The sequence below is a fragment of the Cylas formicarius genome, unplaced genomic scaffold (assembly GCF_029955315.1).
Source record: "Cylas formicarius isolate icCylForm1 unplaced genomic scaffold, icCylForm1.1 PGA_scaffold_4__25_contigs__length_36172078, whole genome shotgun sequence".
Lineage (NCBI taxonomy): Eukaryota > Metazoa > Arthropoda > Insecta > Coleoptera > Brentidae > Cylas > Cylas formicarius.
In genome coordinates, this window is record NW_026844334.1 from 22,360,002 (window position 1) to 22,375,666 (window position 15,665).

Genomic DNA, 15,665 nt, shown 5'->3' on the forward strand with positions numbered 1-15,665 from the left:
GGATTGCACTCTCGATAAACCTTCTTAAGCTTAGGTCTTAAGCCGGCAGTCTTCACGACTTTGCTTTTGTAGTTTAGCATGTCGGCTGTAAATTTAGCCGATTATGGTTTTGGCTTCTTTATTATTTTTAATATATCGAAAATATTCATATTTACTTTTAATAGAGAATTTTGCAGTTCTACCAAAAGTATTTTTGAGGCATATGCGATTGAAGAAATGTGCTTTGCAGTTTACGTCGCCTATAGCAGTTTTTTGTTGAGGTTGAGGGTAACTTGAAAACATTTCCAATGTATGATTTTAATATTGAATTACAATGTTAAAAAAAGTGAAGTGAAAAGTTATATTTGTAAATCATGGATTCTGTGGTGGAGCATTGCACGCGGCGGTTTAACCTCCGTTCGCTCCCGACAGAGTCCCTTGTATTCGTCCCAAAAAGTTTGATATCGGTTTCCACGGTGTGGATTTGGTGTTTTGAGTGTTTAGTGTATGTTTTAAAGTGATAATCGTCGTCGGCCCCGTCGTTTTTCCCTGTTCACGCCGGTATGGAGGCCGGATGGGCCCGGATGGTCCGCGGTGGAAGCGGGGGGAAGTATCCGTCAGAATCGTTTTTTGCTAGCTGAGCAAATTATTGGTTATTTTTCTTCTTTGTACATGGTGGTCAAAGACCAGAAACGAAAATCCTCGACGGAAGTCGGCAATGGGCGAATGATCCTAGCAGTCGAGCCCAACATTTTTTGTGAAACGTATAATTGAATTGAATTGAATTTGTAAATCATGAAAAAGGTTAACAGCTATATAATCCAATGTTTGTCTCGAGAGCACCGCCAGTTTTCGTGGTCGGAAAATATTTACTAGTCGATAAGTTAACATGTGTTTTTAAATTAGTACAATGTAGGGCGAAAATTACACATTTCTTCGGAAATGCAATTTAAGATAAGGACTTGCTAGGATTATTTTAATTAACTTTCTTAACTTCCACTCTTTGAACCAAAACGTTACTAAAATTATTGTTATTGATATTGAAATTATTTGATACTGGTTCGGGTTTGGGTGCGGGAGGAAAAAAGGAAATACATCAATCGTCATTGCTCTCTAAATAGCCACGAGCGAAAGAAAAAAAAAATTGTTGATCAAAAAGAATTCATTATTCACGGATCAGATAGTTTTGCACCCATACAGTGTTACATTGAGAGAAATAGAAAACAAGTATATTTGACAAAGAAACATGTCTTGTTCATTTAGTAAAGTGTGTCTCAAAGTATATCGTCTTAGAGTTTGACGGACGCACGCCCAAACCCAACAGTCAATATGGAGTAGATAGGGGCAAGTCATGTATATCAATCACGTGTCACTTGATATTCAGTTTTACCGTCTGAACAACAGTGTAAAAGATTTGATAACCCTTTAACAAAACCAGATTATTCTAACAATATAATTATTAAAATAAAGTTATTTGTAAAATAGGTTTTAAATATCACATAACAGACAATGGTAATGGAATTGCACAAATTGCTCGCTTGTGGATTTAATTAGAAAATTTATAATTTATCTAGATGAAACTTGGTGCAATACGCGTTCAACAGTGTGCAGTAAATACTTTTAAGAAAGGCCCTTTTGCAATACAACTTTATTTGTAGATTATATTATATTATGTTTCATTTTAAAAGTGGACTTATGCCTGGTTACGAATCCTTTTGCTTGCGCCTATAATTCTAGGGGATTTAATTCACAGATATGGAGGAATGTCAAGTATTGTTATATTTCATTTTGAAGCTATTTCATTGACAACACATTTCGTAAAAAGAGGTTTTATTCAAAATTACAATCTCCAGTAGCACCTTTTTGAGCATATCTTTCCGAAATTGCTCCTTATTAGAATGACGTAATTTTTTTCCAAAAAGAACTTGGCATTTTTTCCGATTTTCTTGAGTTGTGGCTTTCAACTCATTAAGAATAATATAGTTCTCATTTTTTATAATTACTGCCAAGAGCTGTGGAAAAGCAGTTGTAACTAAATTTTAAACACCAAGGTTGGTGAACTACTGCTCGAACTACCTGCCACTCTTGGGATCCTTAATAATCACCAACAACTAAACTGTTTCAAAAAATCGGGTGGGTCATCATGTAAACAAATACAATTTAAAAAGTTTTTAATTTTAAAAAATAACTAAACGAATTAAAACCCCTTTCTTTCAACCATTTTTGAAGCGTAATACATGTTTGGCGAATCCATTTCCTGGTTAATAGGAATGTCTAAAAATATAAAAAGCCAAATTAATATATTTCCAAAAATATAAAATTTTACCATATTCATCATAAATAACAGGTGGGAAAACCGGAAAATCTGACAAATCATAAACTGTGGTTTCCTGCACTAGTGAATTCAGTTTACAATCCACATTCAGAGTCCAACGCGATGGAAATATATGTCCTCTGTAAATAAGACAAATTTTGCAATAATAAAAAACTTGTTATAAAATATTGTTCCACTCTTATAACTAGTTATATTATAGTTTATATATATATATATATATATACATATATATATATATATATATATATATATATATATATATATATATATATATATATATATATATATATATATATATATATATATATATATATATATATATATATATATATATATATATATATATATATATATATAAACTATAATATAACTAGTTATAAGAGTGGAACAATATTTTTGAAATATATTTAATATAAAGTGGATTAATCTATAAAATAAAACCAAAAAAAATAGTATAAGCAGTATACGCAAAATAACTTTAATTTTTGTATCAATTAGTTTTGAGTGACCAAAAAACTTACTCTTCCAATAATGCGGCATCTTTTGACTGTAGTTCAAATGAAAACGCACATAAAGGAGATTGAAACACCTCCATAAAATCCGTAATCATTTGTTTTTTATGCACATACTCTTTTTCCAAAGAGGCACACAAATAATAAAAACTGTCTTCTGATAATGTAACCAGCTCCTTTACTACGTAAATAAATTCTGACGCGATGTGAAGCTGAGTTAAATAGGACAACTGATCTATTCTTAACTCCAATCCAAAAGTCTTGAAATTTTGAGTAACTCGGGTGTGGCGAATATTATCTTCGGAGGGTTGACATTGCAGAAAATATTCACTAAAAACAAGTAAATACATGTAAACTATCCGGAATAATATAATAACTTATAATTAGTTTTTAAGCTATAAAACAACAAATAAACAGAGTTTAATCACTCATTCTGATTAATACCTTACATGGTAATTTAAGTTGAATACTTGCCTCCAAACCGCCTCAATCTTTGATTGTACAGTTATTGAAAATTGCTTTAAAATAACCTGGTAATCGTTCTTCAATTTCAAAGCTCCTAACTCAAAGAGCAGTTCGACTGCTTGGAGATGCGAAATAGGAGAAAGCACCGACTTACCACTTAGTATGCTATTAATAATTGTAACTATATTTGACTTGTTCTCTTTAATCTGAAAAATATTCCTTAGAAAGAGGAAACATTTCCGTTACTATATTACTAGTCCACTATTGCTATTTTTCTCCAAAAGCAATTCAAAAAAATGGTAAAAGCACTCTCTTAAAGTATAAATGTCCTCGCAATCTGAAAAACATTGACTTTTAAGTAATACTATTTCCACAATAACTAAAAACTTCAAGTGTAATAAAAAAAAAATCCAACTTACGTTTTAACAAATTCCAAAGATGGTCTAATATATTTTCTTCCCTGATGTTGTTTAAGTCGACTTCTTTATCAACTTCACATTTCATAACTCTGGGTGAAACCAAATCACACATCTTTCCACATATAACATTCATATCAATAGGATCACTGGACAATAACATATATTCATCCACACCCTGCTTAACATTCCACAAAATACTTATATAGGATTGTAGAAGAGATAACTCTGTCCACAAATTATGAAGAGAAAGAACCGGATGGCCAACTATTATTTCAAGATTCTAAAAATAAGTAAAAAGTAAAAAAAAATGTGATTGTGTGACACCTTCACCATTTTCAGTATGGCATCCTTCATGGGAAATGTATTGAAAATACACTGAGGGCAAACTACATCAACAGATAGGCTGGCGTGTTTGCCTAACTTTCGCAATGAAGCGTTCTGATTTGGCAATGTTTTAAAACTTCTTCCGTAGATATCATATTTCATTTTAACCAAATAAGTAACCTAAAATGTTAGAGAAAAAACAAAAAACACTATTTGCCAGTTTCGTTTACCTCTTGGGGACCCTCCAGCTTAAGATGTGATTTTACCATGTCATTTAATTTTTTCGAAGCATCATCTTTTTTAATGCAATTTAGTATGTAAACTTTCGAAAACATCAAATCTTTTAAGTGGTAACCAAAGACTACCGTGTTTAAAGGGTCATTACCACTGCAAATGACATAGGTGGGTAAATTATTTTTATTTGGGTTCTTCAACTTCCTTCTAACAATTTTTCTAAAAGGAAATTGTTAAAGCATAGCAATGTGTTCTACATAAATAAATTAAATACCTTGCTTCTCTCTCTGAAAGCGGGAAATGTTTGGTTTCATCAGGTGGCCAAAAGCTAACAGCTCTGACCGAATTTGCAAGCAACTGAACAGTATCATCTATGCTGCCAAGATCGACTTTTAAAGGGTTTCCAGTTAAGTCACCTTCATCTGAGGTGACTGCATCTTCAATGGTATTTGGTAAAGAACCATCTTCGAAAACGTCATCATTTAAACAAATGCTTCTTTTCTAAAGGCAAAGATGATTTTTTTGGTATTTCTATATTTTTGTTGTTGTTGTAGTGAGAATAAAAAAAATGTAGCGCCAATTAAAACATTTACCTTAAAAATAAAAAATGGGAACTCATAATTGAAACACATTTGAATAAATATTGCCTATAATCTGTTTTCTATGTTGGAGGTATGATTGTAACCATTTATGTCGAATTCTTTTAAGTCTGATATCCTGGATGGGATGGTTGGCCATGTCAAAAACCCTACTCATATCAAAGAAGTCCCAAAATGTAGGACTTATTATTAAGTGCTTAATGAATGTGAAAGAGGACAGGGCTCTGGACAAGACTTTTGGTTCAAAATCTAGTCTGTGCCTTATTAATTAAGTAATTATTTCAAGCCTTTAAAAATGGGTTTGACTCTTGAAACTTTGAAAACATGGCGATATATTCCCTCGGAGAAACTTTGTTTAATAATGCATGGATAAAGAGTAGCAAATATAGTCAGACACCTAAAAAATTATATTTCCTGGTGAATCATCCACCTTACCTTAGCGAAAACTAATAAGATATCTTCATAATTGATACCAAAATTAGACAAGTATGAAGGCACCTTCGATTTAATCTGCACTGCATTGCTCAATATTGGGCATTCCTCCATTTTTGTTTCAATTCTTTTGGTTTAATTTCTTTTTAGTTAAAAAATGTAATGGACTGTTTGAATTAACTGAAATAAATAAGGCACAGAAAATGACAACCACAGATATTCAATATTCTTCTTTTTGTAGTAAGTGAGTATATAACGTACCAATAATCAAGATTAGTATATAAATTTGGGCATTCTTTCCATCAAGTATAATTCAGCAGATTTTTATAATTGGATGCATTTTTCATTTAGTTCTATTTTTCGGCATTGCATGTGACGAATATATGCTTTGTTCTGTAAAGTGGTTCTAATAAATAATTTCTTGAATATCTTGGAATTTGTTTTGTTGAGCATTAAATTTTTCTCCATGATCAGGTCGGCAACTAATCAAAGTGGGGAAAAGGCTATAACCGATATTTCCGTAATTATAAAAAGCATATAATTATTATTTAACTTCGTTGCTTGTAGTTAGTTTATATAGATCAGAATCAAATGGTTTCAATTTTTTTTTTTAGTTTTGTGAACGTTTTCAAAGTATAAACGTCATACGACCCCGCTGCTTCTGTTATTCACGCCGGTTGGAGAACTGCTGGACCGTGATGATAATTGGCGGAACTGAGGGGAATCTGCTATTCCTTGGCGAAGCGATGGGTAACCGGAATCAGAACTTTGTGTTATCAAATCGTACTATATTTGTGGGTATGTGACTGAAATCGTTACTCTTCTGCAAAAGTTTATTTTGATGAGAATGAAACTTTGTCTTAGATTCATTAAAGATATTGAAAATGTTAAATATTAAACTATTCTAATAGATTCAAGATCAAATCAAAACTTATTCTTATGTTTTAATGTGGTATTTTGAATTATAAAAAAATAAAAATTGCTTCAATATATTCCTTTTATTTGTAAAGTTCCTTCCTTCACTTTAGTCCCGTCACAATTTTGCAAAATAAGATAATTCTTTTAAAATGAAATTGGTAGTTTTTTGCCAACTAGAACATAAAGGAATTTTGTAATGTAAACATTCAAAACAATAAACTAAACCATAAGAAAATGTCTTCCTTTATTAGAAACTGAACACAAGTTGCTTTTTACAACTAAATTGAATATTATTGACAAGGCACATTAAAATAACGTATTTCAAATAAAACTACTCGTGAGTGTGTAACTCCTACATCTAAAAAAAACAACAATTTAAGTCAAATAGAAGAAAATAAAAATGTATTTATGATTATTTATGCTACTGCATTGCCTTGCATACAGTTGGTCATGTGTGCAACAATCTTAAAACACATTATCGAACACATTGTACAAGTTTTTCATCCCCTAGAATACAACTAACCTAAATTTAAATTTAAGCTGGCTGCGAGTGGGCTCCTTTTTTTCCAATCAGGGATTTGTGAATGTGTGGAATCACTCCACCTCCAGCAATGGTCGCTTTAATTAGACTGTCCAATTCTTCATCCCCCCGAATGGCCAACTGTAGATGTCGAGGGGTGATTCTTTTTACCTTCAAATCTTTACTCGCATTCCCGGCCAATTCCAATACCTAAACAAAGCTAAAATTACAAACACAAAGTTCTACACATATCAAAAATGTCTTGCCTCAGCGGTCAAATATTCCAAAATAGCTGCTGAGTAAACTGCTGCTGTTGCCCCTACTCGTCCGTGGCTTGTAGTTCGATTTTTCAAGTGCCTATGAATCCTTCCGACTGGAAACTGTGAGAGAACTAGCTCAGAACTTAACCTAATTTTCTATTTGCTTTTGAAAATTTGTTTGAATCGAAATTTCTAAAGCGTAGGCAATAATATTAATCAAAAAACATACCTGCAATCCAGCACGAGCGGAACGTGAAACCGCTTTGGCTTTGGCTTTACCACTGTCTTTACCTGCTTTGCCGCCCGCCTAAAAATGTCGAAAATTTTCTGTTAGAGATGATAACTACAAACCACGAAATTGATCTCGCTCAGCAGAATAACGTTGATCACAACTTATTATCACCACTACCGGCAATTTTGGGTAAATTCTATCATAAAACTTACCATAATTTATCGAAATTCCAGAATGCTTCCAACCTAGCAAACGACAAAACCCGAATAAAAACGGTTGCATCAACGTAAGCGCGCCAAATGAAAAACAGTTTCGACGGAACATGCGCACAACGGTCACGTGTTCAGTCTTGACCAGTAACATTTTAATGTTGACCGATGTGACAAAGTCGTATATTGATTGGATGATAAAGTAAGCGTCACTTGGCTTGGCCTTGGGATAATTGAAATTTTGGAGGGAACACTCAGGCAAAAAATAAATTTAATCGAATATAAAAGTTTTAAAATTTCGTTGAGTATTTGTTCAAGTATGTTGTCGCATACTTAGTTTAATTTATTTCTCTATTTCCCGAATATATAAAGTTACCAATAACCAATGGCTATAAATTATTCCACATAATTATTCGTCAGAGCCATGTTTTTAAAGTAAACCTATGATGGGCAAGTTCAAATCATACCCACGAACAATTGAAATGGTAATTTTCAGAAACCAGTAATAAAATAATTTTTTAATATGTTTAATCGTATTTTAGAATGTTTGAAAATTTTCTACCGGATATCAGAAAAAAAATCTAAAAAACTTTTGGAAAAAGCTTTAACTGAATACTACGTAATATGTGCTTATGGTAAAATTGATTATTAATTAAGCTTTGAATAAAAGTATTGCAATATTTTAATGATTTTTTACCTTATTAAGAAATTTTTCCAAATTTCACAGTTGGGTTTATATAAAAATTTTGTTCAATTACAACAAAACTGGGCGAAACTAATTTTGGTTGATTTATAAATTTATTAGAACTAAAAGGGGGCTCTCAGAAGGGACCCTCATATATGAATAATAATATAATGATAATATAATGAAATATAATAATGAAAGCAATATTTATTTCAATTTTGTCATATTATATATACATTATTGATCATGGCCAATCAAGAATTCTATTATGAACAGCTCTGGCAGGAGAATGAAAGCAGGATTCTTTGGGAGAGCTAATATTAATCTACAGAATAGGGCAGTGTCAAAAATTATAAACTAGCTTCTAATATGTTACTACTATGTTCACTTGATCCTTAAAAACATACAAAAAGCTTCGCCATTTAATAAGTACTTTATGGCTATACTTAAATTTGCCGCCGACATTAATAGCTAATTTGTCTATTTTTTTAGGAATTACAAGGCCAAAATTACAGCTTTTATAAAAATTATTTTATAAAGTGTATGAAATTTTATTAATTACATCTATGCCTCTTCGTTTTGAGAAATCTCCTCGCATCTGTCTTCTATGTCGTCCTAAAATGAAAGGGCACTATTTAAATAGAGTTTGATAAAGAGATAAAGAAATAAGTACCTCCTCCAACTCCAAACACTTGGCCCACTCTTTAATAGTAATTCGGTGGTCATTGTCCGAATCACATGAGTTCAAGAAAGGCGCGATACAATGTTCCAATGCCATTAGAGGCGCGCGTATGGGAAAGAGCTCGTGGCGGGATATGTACCTGCTCGTCGAAATATAAATTTTAGTAATTATTTGATATTCCATGAAAAATAAAAGAATACCTGTCTGGAGGGTGGCCGTCTAAGTCACAAAATTTCCAAATGGCGGCGTTTGTCCAGCGACGAGTCATGTTTGACTCAGCTTCATGCTGCATTTTTGTGTAATGCGGAGTTAACTCTCTACGGTCAGCCAAGTCGCGCATAACGTTAAACAACCAATCGCGCATCCTGCGAGGAAAATCGGCCATTTCGCCTTCTGTGCATTCCTTAAAAAAGAATAACCAAACTAAAATTATATACCTGCTTAATATAAGATAACAATATTACCTTCATTTCCCTGCATGTACCGTAATATTCTATATGGACATGTTTGTATTGCTCCCCTTTACACTTGGCATCGTCAATACGACACCAACAACGTTGCTGGTATACCGAGCAATCCGATGGCCATGTTTCATTGTGGTTTGAGCAAACCTGGACCGTGTTATTTATTTATGTATATATTATAAAATAAATAACAGCTGCGTCTATATGTATATAATAACATAAGCCAATTGTTACTTTAAGAGAAAACTGACTTCAGTAACTTAGTCATTTATTTATTGCACCTTTGCAATTATGGAACGACCAATATCGAATGCAAATTTAACAAGCCTTATACTTGATGAAACTTTCTTGTCTTGTTGAATTTCGGGATGTTTGGATTTTTCATATGATTGCAAAAATGATTACCTGACCTACTACCAGACTTTGCTACTAGCAGCCCAAATTACGATACATCACGATTATATATTTACCTTTCGCCGCGAATCTGTTTCTTCCGGGCACACTTCAATACAAACACACTGTGGTTCACCTTCCTTGTCCAGTTCACAAACCATACCAGCACCACATTGAACATCCATACAAGGGTCTAGAACAAATTATGTGATAAGCGGTATTTTCTATAGACACTGGTTTCCCTGAAATAAATTCTACCTGTTATAAGGACCCTATTATCAATCATATCTCCGGTGGCGGCAGCCATTGGAGGCGGTGCTGGTTCGGAAGGTGTTTCCGAAGATTTTTCCTCACTTTGTTCGATTTTATTTTCATCGGAAGCAATTTTGAACTCATCTAGACTCGTCGCCATTGGACGCTTCCTGTATTTTTTATGTTTTCTCTATGAAAAAGGCAACCTATAATGCTTACTGATTAACAATTCACGCATTATATGCTTACAGGTTTAGAATCGGCAAGAACATCGGTTATTAGAAGAGCAAACACTAGAGCTGAAACCAAGGGTAGGGCCCTCATCTTGCTTGGATCTGCAGACCCTCTTTCAGATCCTGAAGTATAATTCACAATAGGAAATATTATAACATAGGTTGTGAAGTAACTTGAAACGTTAATAATTATATTACTTATATTACCCACACGATATTGGTCCACATAAAGTGCGTTCAGTTTTTTAAGGAAACTACACCGAAAATGGACATCAACCTGTATATTTTAAATTAAAAACATATGATCGAATTTTTCAATTTTCAAGTTTGATCGTTTATATTTTTTATATTTTTTAATTTTAAATTAAATAATTTCATATGAAAAAATATGTAGAGTTGTGGCATCCTGTATACTCAAGTGTTCTAAAGTTGACTATCATGGGCACGAGGACTGACAACAACATTTTTAGGGAATCGAGGGTAATAACCAGATCTAACAGAATCTTAAAAATATTTTCAAAACTATTTTGCTATGTAACGACTCTTAACACTGTATATTAGCAAGCCACCAAGTTGGATCATATACTTAGTGATACATAATTAGGGATAAAATAATTAATCTTCACGAGCTATTTTTTTACAAAATCTTCTGTTACCTATAATTAATTAGCTAAGGACATACATTCTCAGTTTTTACATTGTCTGAGGAAAGGGGTTATTTCGCAGCAGCATTTTCTAGAGCGACTTATTTTTAGCTCATTTATGAGCAACCGAAGGTCTGGTGTAAAGCCTGAAATAACAAATGGTAGAATCGCGAATGACATCATTTCGTTCGTTGATTACGAACAAACCGTTTTGTTGGAGCCCACTGACTGCTTTATACAGTGCGGTGCAGTATGTTTTCAATGTAATTTTTTTAAATATTTAGGTGCACTTAAGAGAAATATTCCAAGTTTAATACATTTTTACACGAGGGTAAAATGATGCCCTTTTTGCAAATAAAGACAATGATTTGATATTTAGGTACAACTTTTCTTAATGGTGTATTTTTCAAAATAAGACACACATTTTAACTCGTGACAATATTTCACATCTTATGCTGCACCCGGTACTATCGAACTTCAATTGGCGTGCGTAGGTACATCCACCATTGCTTTTTTATGACCAATATTAAATAGAAATCCCATATAAATATGTGCAAAACTTAATGCACCACGCTGAATAGCGTGGGCTCAAATGTTAACTACGCAACTTTCTTTATGTCGGAGTTACAAAACTTTATTTTATCTTTTACAAAATGTGTGCAAATTTTAAAAACTCCCACGCTTTGTTTTCAGTTATATTCCATTTTTAAAAAAAGTCAATTAATTTGCGGAAGTGAACAAGAAAAGAAATAAAAGGAAAAGTATAAAAAAATGTCTTTCCACAAAAATTTAATGGAAGTCACTTCTAATTGTTGTAGTTGTAGGAGTTTTCTGTACACATTCGTGTGACATGTTATGCCTATATTTGCATTTGAAGGAGTAAATGCATTGAAACGAGTGAAATTTTTTAATATTACATGTTCAGGATGAAAGAAAAATACCTCAGATGTACTCAGCCTAAATTAAACGTCTTGTTTGAGTCTGTAAACAGGCAGAACGAGATTTAGAAAATTATAAAAATATAGTTACCTATACAGGGTGTTGAATGCTATTTTCCAAGGTGTTGACGTTGACAGATTTTGTTGAAATTCGGCAACCGTGATAACGGACTAATTACCTACTTAGATTAAAATTACGAGGTCCAGTGCTGTAAGACGCATCTTAACGAATAGTATTGTCAAAGAAGTGTACGCCATGAACTTGTTTGAAATTATTGTCCTTTACGTTGGATGAAGTACAGATCATTAAAATTGTCTCAACATATTTTTATGAACGTTTATTTTCTATACATTTTAATACGCAATATATTTAGTTTTTTTTTTTAATACGTTTATATAAACTCTTCATTCTTTTTTTTTGGATGACAAATCTCCAGCCAAGTGTTGCCGCATGTTTTGTATAACATTTTTCCTGTTTTTTAAAATAATTAAGACTAGCAGCTTTTATGTGGACTACTTTAGGACTCATATGTAAAAGTATATCGGTCGAACATTGAAATCGATAGCTAAGTGGGGGCGACGCTACGATGTGCTTGGAAATATAAATGTGTATGGAACGTCTTGGGACGAAGGAAATGCGAGATTCTAAAAAGCGTCACGTCAGGATTTTCGATTTTAAGAATTAGTAGATCATTTTGGCAAGAAAGAAAATAATTGTTGTCGTTGTTGAATATACATAAACTACTAAAATAAAGTAATTCCTAGCACTACTAAAAGAATAACAAGTCCAAAAAGAGCAAATTAATATAATTTTATTAGGAGGTATATAAAAACAAAATCTCAACTTTATTATGAGTTGACATATTTCATTTGTTAAATTTAAAACAGTTTTTGTGGGCACATACGATAAACATTATTCTACACATTATCCGCAGGAAATGAGTCGATAAAAACGAATCTCATGTCGAAAACTATAACATCCTCTTATGTGAAAATAAGTCTAAGAATAATTACCTTATTTTATTTATTCTGTGTTCAATTCTTTTTTCTTTATAGGTAATAATTTTCGATATTACCAAATTAACCATATTTGATTTTTACAACATGCAGAAGATCAACCACTTTACTTACAATTAAACAATCGTTTTCAATTATTAACAAAATACTTACATCATAATACACTTTATCTTTACCACGATAACCTATTAAACTCAGTTTAACATAAATTCAAAATATACCATATTAGACACGATTTTCATAAATGACATAATCAAACTTTAATAATAAAATCAATACTCTACTAAGAACTTATCGTGATATTCCTTTATCCCAAAATCTATTTTTTGTATTCACACACGTTTCTTTTTGAATTAAGAAATGATGTGTTCAAAACTTTAAACTGTGTTCTCGCAAATAAAGCTAATTTAATTTTAACTGCTACTTTTTTTCCTTGAAAATGCCGATAACGCACATCGGCCAAAACATCGCTTCAAGAAATACTTTAATACCGGAAGAAACAAAAATATGTGTTGCATGTTCATACCTGCTGAACGGTTTTTAAAATTTTAACAGAACCAGAAAACAACGTTTCCACTGAACACCCGCAGTACAACTGAAAGGAACTCGGAGAACGGTACAACGTTTGAGGCTCTGCAATTCAAAACATTGGAACATTTGTTTATATCGTCATATCCATTAATATCGTCGGACCGCACCATTTCATTTATCACGACATACTTTTGGTTTTTAATTGGGTTGACTGAAAGATGATTTTTAAACGATGACCTAATAATAAAATCATTATTCGTATACGAACCAGTTAATACAAAATGCAGCTTATTCGTGATCTCTAGGTTCATGAAAAGAATAATGTGCCGCATGTTATATCGTGCCGTTGAACTTAGACATCGATAGCAGATACCAAAGAAAATAATAACTTTTCATTGTAAATGTGTCGCATACTAAAAATATGAACAAAAATTTCCTAAAATAACAGAATATAATGGTAGCGATTTCGTTTTAAAGGAAACCTTTATCAGACTGTATCATAAACCATATAAAATTTGTTGTATAATTAAGTTTTAATTAAGCACAGATTTTGCATACGAATATTGGGAATGAATTGAGTATTCTTTCTTGATTCTATAGTGTCTTTCGTTTGACGGTGGATATTTATTTAAATATGTACCAATATTTAAAAAATTCTTAGTTGGTCTAAAGATACTAATCTAAAAGTTTCTTTTTTAAGTAAGGTATTGTATCTAAAGTAGTAACAAAATGAATCCTAAATTTGACCTTCTTTTAACAAGAAGTAGAAATGACTTTTCTTTTGAGAAGATTGAACTTTTCGGAAACTACAATAATTATTTTGGGTCCAGTAATGCAGAGTTTACACAGCTTAAAATGATGGTTTATGCTACTCCCATAGAAACAGTACAAGAATTAAGAAATAAAATCGTCAATGCTTACGTTACGAAAAGATATGGAATAGACCTCGAATTTTAGCTCGACTTCGTGGTTCATGTGTTCATGGTTATGTTATGGACACCACTGGACTTCATAACTTTTATCTATTAAGGCTAAATTAGCCCGCCAAATTAACATTGCCAAATGTCAACAAAACCTGTATTTTTAAATCTCTTCATTTCCGGACTCATGGTTTCGAACACTCTAGATTAATTAACTTTAAAAAATTTAGTGATGGAAATTATAAAATTTACACTACATTTATATTTACTTTCTTCTTTCTCGGTCCTGAACATGTTAAATCATAGGAAACGATTTCCAATACATATTTGTTGGCTCCGCCACTGCATCTGTTTTTTTGTTAATATTCATATTTTTATTTCTGAATTGTGAAGTTATTTGCCATTGTTTTTTGACCGTCCATAAAAACCCTGGTAAACAACGACTACATTACTGCTGAATTTTAGCCCAATTCCTATAATTTTCTTGACATTATTAACAACTTTTACGAAAGAGCCTATTCTGAATAAAGCAACATATTATGGCGACAAAAATTTATAAAAACATCGTATTTTAAGCAGCAAATTAACTAATGAACCGATGAAAAGTTCAACGATTCTGCGAGACTCGGCAAATTAAGTCGTTTAATAAACATTTGTTATTGAAAAACAAGTGCGTACTCACCCAACCTCTTCACTGTCGATGCTCAGCGCATAAACGAACAACCAGCATATAATGCAATTCCCTCGCCCTCACACCGATGTAAAATCTGCGGTAATAAAGGCGAAATATAAAGGCACCACACACGCTTGGTTTATACGTTCTATTTTGCACGTTCAATTCATCTCAAGAATTTTTTAAAAATTTTGTTTCATTGTTGTATTTATGTATCCATTCAAACTAGAGAAATTACAGAAAAACATTTTCAGAACTTGTTTCCCACTCGAATATTTCGATTCCTGATGTTTAAAAAAAAACCCGTTTTATCTGCTGTCATTATCGAGTGCTAGCTTATTTCAAATGCCCTCTTAATAGCTTTTTTTCGGTGTCTGATTTATTGACATTGATGCATTCGTTTTCCACAAAACTGGAAAATTATGTCTTCTTTGTGTAGTTTAGTTCTATAAGAAAATTGTTTCTGTCTGTCTTTTTCCTCGCTACTGCAAATTCAATATTTAAAATTACTATGAAACTAAGAGATGCTTTTGAAAATATACTCCGCAAAAGCATGGAACTTGCCTTCTGGGTAACACATTAAAAAGCTAGAAATTCCATACAAAAATAGAAGATATTCCCAATTTTCTCGAAAACGAACCTCTTTTTAAGCTTTCGTATGCCAAAAATTAAACCTCCAAGCCATTGAAGATTTTTAAGGGGACTTTGAGTGAAAGGGGAGCAAGCAATTTTTGCTCCAAAAGCTGATCTTAATTCAGCATTTCTTTTAAATCTTCAGATTTTCACATTTGAGTC

The 15,665-nt window shown here is 32.3% G+C and overlaps 3 protein-coding genes across 7 annotated transcripts; all 3 read right to left on the reverse strand.

The window, feature by feature from the left end:
• Positions 1-1,822: 1,822 nt before the first annotated feature.
• Positions 1,823-5,526, reverse strand: LOC132701552 (uncharacterized). 2 transcript variants are annotated; one of them, XM_060669585.1, is made up of 10 exons: positions 4,862-5,264; positions 4,543-4,769; positions 4,265-4,487; positions 4,041-4,214; positions 3,711-3,990; positions 3,546-3,628; positions 3,301-3,497; positions 2,836-3,156; positions 2,306-2,433; positions 1,823-2,253 (listed from the first exon to the last, which is right to left on the reverse strand). In XM_060669585.1, exons 1-10 carry the CDS (start codon positions 4,898-4,900, stop codon positions 2,177-2,179), a joined length of 1,749 nt encoding a protein of 582 aa, XP_060525568.1. In that variant the 5' UTR covers positions 4,901-5,264; the 3' UTR covers positions 1,823-2,176. The 2 variants fall into 2 exon arrangements, with proteins under 2 accessions (XP_060525568.1, XP_060525567.1); XM_060669584.1 differs by lacking the exon at positions 4,862-5,264 and adding an exon at positions 5,303-5,526 and having other exon boundaries at positions 1,824-2,253.
• An 824-nt stretch (positions 5,527-6,350) lies between these two features.
• On the reverse strand, positions 6,351-7,522 carry LOC132700518 (histone H2A.V). Of its 2 annotated transcripts, XM_060667886.1 has the most exons (5): positions 7,442-7,522; positions 7,227-7,304; positions 7,004-7,117; positions 6,741-6,947; positions 6,351-6,575 (listed from the first exon to the last, which is right to left on the reverse strand). In XM_060667886.1, exons 1-4 carry the CDS (start codon positions 7,442-7,444, stop codon positions 6,753-6,755), a joined length of 390 nt encoding a protein of 129 aa, XP_060523869.1. In that variant the 5' UTR covers positions 7,445-7,522; the 3' UTR covers positions 6,351-6,575; positions 6,741-6,752. The 2 variants fall into 2 exon arrangements, with proteins under 2 accessions (XP_060523869.1, XP_060523868.1); XM_060667885.1 differs by having other exon boundaries at positions 6,353-6,947.
• A 788-nt stretch (positions 7,523-8,310) lies between these two features.
• On the reverse strand, positions 8,311-14,941 carry LOC132701148 (SPARC). 3 transcript variants are annotated; one of them, XM_060668857.1, is made up of 8 exons: positions 14,880-14,941; positions 10,164-10,270; positions 9,921-10,104; positions 9,740-9,855; positions 9,270-9,416; positions 9,006-9,208; positions 8,797-8,944; positions 8,311-8,738 (listed from the first exon to the last, which is right to left on the reverse strand). In XM_060668857.1, exons 2-8 carry the CDS (start codon positions 10,236-10,238, stop codon positions 8,688-8,690), a joined length of 924 nt encoding a protein of 307 aa, XP_060524840.1. In that variant the 5' UTR covers positions 10,239-10,270; positions 14,880-14,941; the 3' UTR covers positions 8,311-8,687. The 3 variants fall into 3 exon arrangements, with proteins under 3 accessions (XP_060524840.1, XP_060524839.1, XP_060524841.1); XM_060668856.1 differs by lacking the exon at positions 14,880-14,941 and adding an exon at positions 13,273-13,426; XM_060668858.1 differs by lacking the exon at positions 14,880-14,941 and adding an exon at positions 12,744-12,763.
• Positions 14,942-15,665: the final 724 nt, after the last annotated feature.

Excerpts from the sequence above, each read along its gene's own strand:
- LOC132701148 (XM_060668857.1), bottom strand. The coding sequence starts at position 10,238 with ATGAGGGCCCTACCCTTGGTTTCAGCTCTAGTGTTTGCTCTTCTAATA. Across the intron at positions 9,209-9,269 it reads GTACATGCAGGGAAATGAAG|GAATGCACAGAAGGCGAAAT; the intron begins GTAATATTGTTA and ends TTCTTTTTTAAG. Across the intron at positions 8,945-9,005 it reads GACGGCCACCCTCCAGACAG|GTACATATCCCGCCACGAGC; the intron begins GTATTCTTTTAT and ends TTCGACGAGCAG.
- LOC132701552 (XM_060669584.1), bottom strand. The coding sequence starts at position 5,413 with ATGGAGGAATGCCCAATATTGAGCAATGCAGTGCAGATTAAATCGAAG. Across the intron at positions 4,770-5,302 it reads TCTTATTAGTTTTCGCTAAG|AAAAGAAGCATTTGTTTAAA; the intron begins GTAAGGTGGATG and ends CTTTGCCTTTAG. Across the intron at positions 2,254-2,305 it reads TGTTATTTATGATGAATATG|ACATTCCTATTAACCAGGAA; the intron begins GTAAAATTTTAT and ends TTATATTTTTAG.
- LOC132700518 (XM_060667886.1), bottom strand. Across the intron at positions 7,118-7,226 it reads CCGCTCGTGCTGGATTGCAG|TTTCCAGTCGGAAGGATTCA; the intron begins GTATGTTTTTTG and ends GTTCTCTCACAG. Across the intron at positions 6,948-7,003 it reads TGGAATATTTGACCGCTGAG|GTATTGGAATTGGCCGGGAA; the intron begins GCAAGACATTTT and ends AGCTTTGTTTAG.